At 40.9% G+C, this 11,400-nt stretch overlaps 1 protein-coding gene across 12 annotated transcripts in view; it reads left to right on the top strand.

Annotated features, from left to right (window-relative positions):
- Window positions 1-7,528, top strand: part of pax3b (paired box 3b) — a 26,391-nt gene extending 18,863 nt beyond the window's left edge. For 5 of the 12 annotated variants that reach the window (XM_032504978.1, XM_032504949.1, XM_032504958.1 and 2 more), the window contains exons 8-9: window positions 2,137-2,419; window positions 5,969-7,528. In XM_032504978.1, the coding sequence (XP_032360869.1) occupies window positions 2,137-2,419; window positions 5,969-6,003 (318 nt within the window). In that variant the 3' untranslated portion in view covers window positions 6,004-7,528. Of the gene's footprint in view, window positions 1-2,136; window positions 2,425-5,968 lie in introns of all 12 variants that reach the window. The other 7 variants (XM_032504994.1, XM_032504968.1, XM_032504940.1 and 4 more) reach the window with 3 other exon arrangements.
- The last annotated feature ends 3,872 nt before the right edge of the window (window positions 7,529-11,400 follow it).

An 11,400-nucleotide genomic window follows, 5' to 3' on the forward strand; every position in this document is an offset into this window, starting at 1 on the left:
CACGCACGCACAGTGTTTATAAACGATCTACACCATGACATTTTGAGGATCAGTTAAGGATCTTTTACACAAATATTACACAACATGGTTGACCAGCATGGCTAAGTCAACTTTTCAACCTACTGTTTAGATTGGAAGATTGATTACTACATTTGTTATTTCCAATGCAGCAGCAATACACTGATCAATAAGCATTTTTCATTCAAAAATAAGTGCACACTACTTTTAATTTTCGGCCATTTTTTTGTATGTGTTTGGGACAATAAGTGTGCGCATTCCTCTCTCGGAAAATGCTATTTGCGATTCCTCTTTTACACTCACACGCTTTACAAACATTATTGTGCGTAAAGACAGCTAGACACAGCATTATCATGGTCATGTACATGTCCACAAACACTGCTACACACTCCATGCTATGCTATAGCCCCAAGGGAAGCTTCTCGTGATTGCATTCTTAAAATGTTTGCCTCAACATTCCTCCATGTAATAGCAAAGGTTCTAATTTATTTGTATATATTTCAGACAGCAGGAAAGGAATGTTCTGTCTCCGATGTTCCCCCCATGCCCCATCCCGACATTCTTCGCTGCTAACTCCTGGATGCACTGATTCAGGCCGCTGGCAACAGCCGAGTTCCAATATGAAACACTGTGGATGGGTCTGCCAGCAGGCATCTCATGAGGCAGGGAGAGGCTGGGGAGAGAGGGATAATGGGAAGGGGTTGGATGGAGAGATAGGCAATCAGACAAAAGCACAAATAGGAAAGTCACCACACTAGAATCCATCAGTTTAAAGAGCATGTATCCTTGCTCCCTGTGGCTTGTTTAAGCAGAAGCATATCCTTACTCTCTTTCTGTTTTAGGCCAAACCCTCCAAAAGCAGGTTAATTTTCGAGAAACTATTACTGGGCATGAGAGAAAACGCAACTCCCCTCTCCAAATCAACATGGACTCCTCCATTCACCTCCCCTACTTGGGAAATGATTTAAGCAGGGCCATGTGTGTGTGTGGATGTAGAATAATATGTCACTTAGAGGGCCAAGAGGACCCAAAGAGCAGCATACCTGCTTCTTATTAGGCAACTGAGCCTTGAGGTCTTTGCTCTGTTGAGAAGGAGGTGGGATATGATACATTTAGAGGTAGCAGATTCAGTTAGAGTTACTTTCATAAGTGATGAAGCCAGTCTTGATTTCTTATTAACCGCTTACTCAGCGCTTTGATGATGGACAGGTAAAGTCAGCTAGCATTGAAGGGGGGTAGGTTGTATCAAGTCTGTTTTGAAACTAGTTGAAGCACTTTGCCCCACGGCTCTTTTCCGTCCGTTGCTGGCCAAGGAATATTCCCCCAAATTTGATTATCTGGTTGCTAATAAAGACCAGGTCAAGAGCTAAAGGATTTCTCAAACTGCAAATCTATTCAGAGGTTGAACCTAGCTGAGCTCATGCAGACCTTTCTTCTGTGTTATCTTTGCCGGCATATCTTTCCCTGAGATAAGTTGTTATCTTGTGCCATGGGTTTTTGGAACAGCGTCCAAAAGGAATTTTAGAATAAGTGGAGCCGTGGATGTGAGACAAATTGCTTAATTCTTCTTTTTTGGTGCTACAGTATCTCTGTCTGGGACGGGCCTGCTTGGATTCTTTTGATGTCCGCGACGGGGATTTCCTATGTGCGTCTGAGTGTGTGTTTGTCTTGGTGTCTGTGTTGCACACACCAAGACACATATTACACACGATACATATTACACACACATCTGCGCTTGTACGCAAACAAATACATACATTTCCTATATTATTTAAACCCTTGTCAGAACACAACAGAAAACATTTCTTGACATCACAAATGATGCTGCACCCCTCTAGTCTGTGAAAAAAATATGGCTAGGTCTAGGGTTAATCACTGTAATTTAAAGAAATTCTGCCTGTTTTTAATAATTTTATTTACAGTAAGAAGTCTACATGAGCAAACAAATGGAAGGGGACACATCCATTGTCATCTGCTCGATTTTCAACACAAGTTAACTGTATTAGCTACAGCAACTATACTACAAGTCCTCCTTACATTAGAGCCACTCCCAGTGCTCTGACAGTTTACAAAACTAATTTAACTCTCTTCTTCCATCCTTCTTTCTTTCCTTCCAAGCAGGTGATGGGTCTGCTGAACCCTGGCGGTGTGCCACATCAGCCCCAAGGTGACTATGCCATCTCCCCTCTGACGGGCGGCCTTGAGCCCCCTGCTGGCATGGCCGCCAGCTGCAGCCAACGCATGGATCACATCAAGGGCCTGGAGGGTCTCACCAGCGTTCCCTCCATGTCAGCTCTGCCCTCCCTGCCTAGCTCCCAGTCCTACTGCCCCCCCTCCTACAGCTCACCGGGCTACACCGTCGACCATGTGGCGTCCTACCAGTACGGCCAGTACGGACAAAGTAAGGTCAATACACTTCACCTTTTTATTCTCACCTTTTACTCCCACGACCACACCTGCACGAATAAATAATTTAAAAAGTCAAACCGTACTATCCTCATAAATCGACCAGACTTTAAAATACCAACTTAAAGAAGCCCAAGGCAACGGATATCTGGCCTAAATGTGTGAAATCCGGCGGATTTTCCTGCGGCAACGGATCAATCCCAGAAGTGGAACGTCAAGGATATAGACTTTATCTGGTGCATTACGTGTCTTCCTTATCAAAAAAATAAATAAATAATTTAGCTGGTCAGGGGTTCATGTATTTTCTTGAGTATTTTAATCTAAAACTAAACTAAATATAGTGGAGTAAAAAGTACAATATTAACCTCCAAAATATGATGGAGTATAAGTATGAAGGAGCATTAAATAGAAATACTAAATACTAAAAAATACTAAAGCCAACTACCACAAACTTGTACATAAGTACAGTACTAAATATACTTGACTATACTAGTTACATTCCATCATTGCCACTATCAATTGACTCCATTCACACAGCATTCACTTACGTAGTTTATAATGTTTTGGTAGTGCTTGGTATGCTTTAAAGAATGCAACACATTTTTTATTGTCATTAGGTACCCTGGTCCTGGCATGAAAACTTATTGGATAGGGAAGAGCGTATGAGCGTTATGTACTTCTGTCTGAGGGCATTTGCAGTCTGAACATTTTGGGTTTCTAACTGAGATCAGATAAATCACGTATTCAATTGTCCTCATTGGGTTTTTGTGCAGTTTGATAGTTCTTCATGTAAAATTGGTTTGAACAAACTCAGCCTGATCCCGCGATAGAAACCGAAATTCATAAAGAGAGCAAAGAGAGAGAGCAAGAGAGAACCCTAACATAGCTTGATTAATAGACAGTATACAGATGACGGTCATCATACAGCTTCCTTGATTCAGTCATGATTTCGAAAACTATGTGAATGGTTTTACAAAGCATTACTTGTGCGGCTCTCGCAGTTGCTGACATGTTTGATGTAACTTGTCAAAATTAAAAGAAGAATAGCCATAGGATTGTTTTTTAATCTATGAACTGATATTCAAAGACTTCCAATTGTCTATGTTCTGCAAACTGCTGACTGGTTTTATAGTTGTCTTTTCACCTTTTTTAGTGAACAAATTAAGATGAATATCTTAACCAAGTCAGCCGACACAGTGAATGATTATTGGGCGTTCTGGTAGCAAGAAACATAATTTGTAACCGCATATTCCTTGCTTTCATTCAGGTTGCTGTAGTAAGGCTTGTTAAAGGCAGCTAAATTTGCCCAGGTCCAATCACGCAGTCTCAAGTGTTGAGGTTAATTGTGCAGATCTGATTGCATCTATGAAGCGATCAGCCCAGCACTGATACCGCGGTTCGGTACACTGCAGAGTCAGCTCCCATCAGGGTAAAGTGTAGCTGCAGTAGTGCCTGATAGCCCTCCTCGGACTGTTTGCCCTCAGAGAATACATACCTGTCCAGCAGTGAGAGGGTCTTTTCACTTCACATTACTGTTATGTTAAGGGTTAAAATCAACTTCAAACAAATCTCCATTGAACTCTGGAAGGCAACGTCGTTTTCCGTCACACCGTGATTACAGCGGCCGCCGTTTCCAATTTTGGTCTACAGGGGGTTGACCAATCAGGTTCATCCACTGACCTTGTGGCAACCTCGAGACAACCGGGCCCTTCAAAGAGCGTGGCAGGGTTTCAACAAATCTGACTGCATGTGTATCAAATGAATATCTGACTTAATATCCGAGAGCAGCAAATGTCTAATGAAATATCTCGGTCATATATCTTGAAGTAAATAGAATAAAGAATTAGGGAGACACACATGAAAAACCTCTGGCATGTGGCACCGTGCATCAACACACACACACACACACACACACACACACACACACACACACACACACACACACACACACACACACACACACACACACACACACACACACACACACACACACACACAAGCTTAAAGGCAGCCACCAGGACAGCACACACTCACATACACCTACACAGCGTTACAAGCCTGAGCAGTCCATCTTGATGTGATTAATCAGTGTGACTGGATAGCCAGTGTGCGGTTGGGTTTGGAGCTGCAGAGAAAAGGTGGGTGGACGGATCCTAATAGCCTCTGGCAGGGCGGCTATTAGAAACAGGTGCTCGGACTGAGGTCAGCTGGGGAAGTAGTGTTGGGGAGTGCTGTTCCAGGTTCCAGTGTAAGAGACAGGTCCACACTGCTCAACAGTTTTAACAACTATGTAGCTCTCAATGGACTGACTCTCGGAAAAAATAACTGTGGAAATCCATGATATACTTGTTTGTTTTTATTTAGCAATGGCTCTGTTGCTAAGCAGGCCATGCTGCATTTTTTTTGCACAGAACTTTGCAGCGGTCACCTGTCAATTTGTGTGCCCAAGTCGGTCTTTCTCTTTGGATTTTGGATTTGCAATAGGAAGTGCAATATCATGTATCTTAGACTCGACTTCACAATGAAAACAATAACAAAACAAAAAAAATCGAACGTGCTTCTTAAAGTCTTACGAAAGGGTTCGGATTCATTCTCTGGATCTAGTTTGGGACCTTGCACAGGAACAGCACATGTGCCTTTGAAGGCTTTTGGGTCCAAAACAAATTTGAAACATGGTTAGTATTGCTGGAACAGTTCAAACAGATTTGAATGTGTTTCTTTATCTGCTCAGCCATGGTGGAAATCAAAGCTCACACTAACTACTCAAGTCAGAGACATAAAACACAACACTTCCTGTGCATCAGAGCAAGGATCTGCAACCACAGAGACACAACTCTTTATTGTGTATTGTTGTGTTTGAGACTTTTCTACATATTGAGTTTTTAATAAAGAAAACACATTTTAAATAGTTTGCTAAAAAAAGGTGGATTTTGTAGTATCATTATTTACACATACAGCAGCGGATTCTGTGACCCCAAACAATCAGGAAGTGACAACTTATTCTACAGTCAGATACTACTTGATGGGTATTGTATGAGTTGATTCCAGTACTTTTTAGACAAAACATTTTTAAATTGCACTACTTAAATTGCTAATAAATACGTAACATATAATTTACCAAACACACAAGTGAATACTTAACTGAATATATAAAGTATAACATGTCGACATAAATAAACCTTTTGGGAAAATCTTGTTTCTTCCGCATTATGTAGCATGTACACCAAATGATGATTACATCCTACATCGTACCCTGGATATAAAATTCTTACGTTGCAGACTGCTTCTGAGTGTGAGAATTCTTGTATTTATTTGAGGCATCCTCACACTCCTGTTCCCTGCCTCCACTGACCTTACACCCCAAACCACTGTTAGCACATGCTAGGCTAACAATAGCCACATGTTAGCGGAATGTCATGCTGAAACATGTGCCCAAAAACTTACTGCGGCCATATATCTCTTTTATCATCTTTCCACCTTATTTTTTTTTCCAAATCCCTTTTCACTAGTGATTTAACAACCGTTTCATCCTCTTTTTTTACAGGTGCCCTTTCTTATCTGAGGCCTGAAATCACCTGATCAAGAGCTTCAGACTTCACAGAAGGACATTTGTGTGTACAGTGATGGAAATCTTTTAATATCCGGACCAAAATTTATTTTGCTACCATGTACCAGGACACATTCTCCACTGCAGGACATTTTATTATTAATTGTTGTTGGAGGAATTGACAAAAAAAAGAAGGGACCACAAGAAGGAATATCAGACCAAAAACTGTTAATTGACTGAGAACATTGCATCAGATGAACGGCAGAGATGTCAGCGCTTAATGAGGTTGGTGCAGTGGACCATCTACAGTGCCTAGACGTGGCACTTTCCACAGGAAACTCCAGTGACCAAGCACCATTCGTGGACTCTGCATGTGGGGTGTTTGTGAGGGCAGCAAACCCAAATCTATTCATCATAATCTGCCAGCCTTTGAGGCAATGCTTGAAGAAACATGTTTACATATCTTAGGGCCACATGAGTACATATGAAATTCCATGTATCCCCTAATTAATCCCCAAATTGTATGTGCCAAAAGGGGAAAAAGAAAAGGGCTTTGTTGATATTTTTTTTTACATTTATTTGAGATCTCTGCATCCCACACATGGAGAGAAATTCCAGAGACAGAGAAAACAAACGGAGGAAACATATCTGGGGGTTTTATTGTATCCGAAACTCTAATGTACACCACAGCTGTACTGCAGTGAAAGTTCATTCAAACATTCCTCCTACCTCCCCCCCCCTTCCTCTTGCCTTTCTCTCTCATTGATCTTTCGGACGATGAGGCAGGGATCCTGGCCTTTTGTAGTTTTAGAGAGGAACTCTGAGGAGGTCAGGGGGTGACTTTAGGAAAAGTGACAGATGAGAGAGCAGTAGAGGAGGGTATCGAAGAAGTGGCTTTAAAGGAAAGGGGGTAGGGGGGGGGGATAGGCAAGATCGATCACAGGGTTAAAAACCCTTTAAAGATCCTCTCCCGGCAAGAAAAAGCCACCAGGTCACAAGTCACGACCGAGAAACACTTGAGAAACTGAGAGAGTTTAGACTAAAGACAGCCATTCTCCCATCTGACTAGAAGTGCAATATCATGTATCTTAGACTCGACTTCACAATGAAAACAATGACAAAACAAAAAAAATCGAACGTGCTTCTTAAAGTCTTACGAAAGGGTTCGGATTAATTCTCTGGATCTAGTTTGGGACCTTGCACAGGAACAGCACATGTGCCTTTGAAGGCTTTTGGGTCCAAAACAAATTTGAAACATGGTTAATATTGCTGGAACAGTTCACTGAGGACCACATTTATAAAGACCTAACTCATAGTGTCACGAGGAAAAGAATGAATCAAGGGAATGCCAATGTAAACAGAAAATTACCAGGAATGACAAAGCCAAAACTATACTTTATTATTTTTTTGCATTGCTTGGGACCTCTTCTTGATTCTGTTGATTACACTCTTGAGCTTATCGATTAGGTTTCTAACGCATTCCAGACATATTTATTGTCTCAAATGTTCTGTATGTCAACAGTGTTGTGGTAAAAAATTCCCACAAGGTACAAGTGAGTGGCAATACTTTATCCATCAAACTACGGTTCAGAATAACAGAATGCCTTCATATGCACTCTTGTTTTGTAAATCTGTCTATGTTGGAATGAACCAGTCCTTTTAATTCCTTTGATATATTTTTTTGTATTATTTGACAAAGCGATATGACATAATGTCATGTGTACAAGCGCATTATCACTACTATTTATAATAAAATAAAAATTCTGAAAATAGAGGCTTCTTCTTTATTCATGTTTTGTTCGTCTGATGGTAATTACTAAATGGACTCTTTGTGTTTATTTTTGCCACAGCATGAGATACAGAAAGTGATTGACTCTATAAAAAAATACCAGTGCACTGGGAGACAAATATGTACTTTTAAAGCTGCTCATGTGAATCCTCCAACCAAAATAGGCCTGGCCAAATGGGGATCACCAGGCATCCGATCCAATTTGACATTGAACACAACAGGCTTTCTCACAGATGGCTGTTAATGCTCAGACATCTGCATTGGTGTGTATTAATACCCCCGCTGGCCCCCTGCTACTGTAACAAACTGACTTTTGTTTAACAACCTCTCCGATGAAGAGAACAAGCCTTAAAGCGTTTTGCACAAACAGCACACCCAGTCCCTCCAAAAACCTCTGCAAGCCATCCACCCTGCTAACATACACAGGGCCCACTCTGTGTGTGTGTGTGTGTGTGTGTGAGTGAGTGTGTTTGTTTGTGCACCACATGCATTCATACATTATGTCCATGTTCACATAGTGTTGTTTCTGTGTGTGTGTGTGTGTGTGTGCGTGTGTGTGTGTGTGTGTTCATGCAGCCTGAGGGTATTAAGACTAATTATAACATTCTTTTGATTAATAGTGTCTGCTAGCAGAGGGGGGGGGGGGGGGGCTAATGTGCAGCCGGACCACACACTATAAATAAAGTGTAAGTCAATAACAACGTTAAGGATCACTCATAGTCTTGTCAGCTCTATTTGCTAAGCCTGAATAATTTGGCCAATGAGAGGACACCAAGACACGCACGCCAATGAACACACACACTCTCTGGAAAAGTATTAGCAGTGGCGCTCTAATCACCGCAGGTGATTAGATGTGGACACACTGTTGGTACATTTGGACACACACACATGCACACACACACACACACTGTTTGCTTTCTTAATCAGTCCATACCATTAAAGATGAAGACAAATCACACCTGCAAAATTCCAAAGTTGAGACATTACTTTTATTAATGAACACTCCCCTGCACTGAAAAGGCTATTATTTCTTTAATACACCCCAGAGTGTCGTTAAATGGAACTATTTTAATGGTATTTCATAATGATAGATTTTTGGATTGTCGGACCCACGTCTGGCAGCAGAACTGCCAACAGGTCTTTTTGCTCTACGAATAACAGCTATTTTCAAATTACTCCAAATTAAATTAGCAGATTCTTTCTTATTATATATTATTTTCACACCTGTGCAAACTCCAGAGGAGTTTGATTGTTGGCTCAGGGCAATTATCAAGGTGCTAATTCATTTTGTCTTCTGCGTACTGTGAGTTGATGGTTTTAAAGACTCTCCTGCCGAGACAAATATGCTTCTGCTGCGCTTGTTTAGACTTCAGAGTGAAATAAATGTAATAAAATGAAAATATTTCTAATGTAAAATCCCATTACACACATATACAATAAGTCAATCTCTGTCTTTGTCGTTATCACACACATACACACACATTGAGGGAAACACTTAAAGCCTTTTATAACCATGTGATCTAGTAACTCACATCTTAGACAACCCCCTGGGTTAAAGAATTTGTTTTTTTCCTCACTGTTGCGATCTAACATGACCTCAAGATCACGCCAGCAGCTGCTTCTGTCATTCTCACTTTGTTGAATGTCTGTGTGTGTGTGTGAACCTTTTCTGATTGTCTAGACGTACATCTACCACATGTGTTGTGGCTATTTGTTTGAGTGCATTCAGTAAATAATTTAAAAACAGTTATTTAGTCAGAGAGAACCTGTTGGCTTATTGACTCAGTGGTTGGCACAGACGGTCTTCAGTTGAAATCGGATGACCAGCTCGCTGGAGTTTGCATGTTCTCCCCGTATCTGAGTGGCTTTGCCCCAGACGGTCCTTCTAAAGACCTACAGGATACAGTGGGTACAGTGGGTAAAATGAAAACAGAATTTGTTTGTCTGTTCTGACCACAACGAGCAGTTAAAAAAAGAATGAATGGATGCACAAACTTAAAAAAAAAATTCCATATACACATCTTTAATAAAATTTGCTGAGGCAAAACAAAATGTCATGTCCTAATGTGTATCCAATCTAATCCTAGTTGTTAGACAAGTGTCTAAACAGGTAATGCTGCTGTGAGGTTGAGAAACACCTTTTAAAGTGACAGTACCCAGTTATTAAATGAGATTATGAAACCACACAATTCAAACAATACTAAATTATGTGGGCAAAATAAAGTTAATATCCAATTTTTCTTTGAGTGATTGTTCATCACACATAACACTGCAGTCTTAAAATGGGAACTATTCAGATGTATTATAGACTGTTTCCTGGCTCATGCGCACAGAATGCAACAGAATAAGATATTTCAATGTTCAGTGATCTTAAACCCCCTGAAGTACTCATTTTCAAACACCAACCCACATTTTTAGTTTTTTTATGACAGTGTTTGCACTTTGGCTTATTATTCATTTACATTGCCACACCACTGCATTACTATAACTCCTAAAAAACATCCGATTGGTCCACTTCTTCCTGCACAAGAGATAACCAGGTGGAAGGAAGTGTTTCGGGGTATCTCCTACGTACCCTAGCTTGCCATGCAACCCCTGTACACACACTTAACCCCTGACACTCCCCAGCATTCACACACTCTGTCATCACAGGCCCTGGCTGCTGCTGACCTGAGCACTAACACATGCTGGGGACAACTTAACCTCTGGCCCTCCAGAAGGAAAAACACATTGACAGAGCAGAGGGAGGGCAATGCATGGGGGGTGGGGGGACAGGAACAGACAGAGGAGGAAGGGGATCAGTGTGTGTGTGTGTAAGACTGGCATACAGCCAACCGATGATACACAATTGTAAAGTGAGATATTATCACATTATTGCTCTCATTTGTTAATCTTCAATGTCTTGTGTCCAACTAAATAACACATCTCTTTTGTTATGTGAAAACCATCTACAGACAGAATTTGGTGGTTAACAGTTTTCCACTTTCTTAAAGGAACACACAACTTATTGGGACTTTACCTTATTCACCATATCCCCCAGAGTTAGAAACCTCCATACTTACCCTTCTCATTGTCCGATTTACAATTACGCTCGAACGTATCATCTAGGTGCCCGTTGCGAGTAACTACAGGATGAAAGGTTATTTGATGCCATTGACAGGTGACTAAAAGAAACGTCCTGTGTCAAAAATAAAATAACAGATATCTCTGGGTTTGAAATTTGGTAGAAACATTTGGGATAGTGTAAGAACACAACTCAAAAAAATGTACATACATAGGTATGGTCACATTTGACATTTTATTGCAGAAATGTTACACATCGTACTTTTAAGTTTCACCATGAGTAAAAACATGGATGGTTTAAGAATTAACATTGGAGTACATTGCCACGACCTGAGTCCAAGCTGACCACAGCTGCTGTTCTATGTAAATAAGGAAACTGCAGACCTTTCATAGTCATTCAAGCCAACACTGGGTGGGTTTGACACTCAAATGGTAGATTTTGTGTGGAGTATCACTTTAAGGGTAATCCACGGCAGCCAAGAGACTGTTTTGACAGCGGTGGAGACAATCAATTGATAAATGTCCATGGAATCATGTGATGACAGAGAAACAACATGAAGGAAGAAGACGGAGCAGA

The sequence above is a fragment of the Etheostoma spectabile genome, chromosome 3 (genome assembly GCF_008692095.1).
Source record: "Etheostoma spectabile isolate EspeVRDwgs_2016 chromosome 3, UIUC_Espe_1.0, whole genome shotgun sequence".
NCBI classification, from domain to species: domain Eukaryota; kingdom Metazoa; phylum Chordata; class Actinopteri; order Perciformes; family Percidae; genus Etheostoma; species Etheostoma spectabile.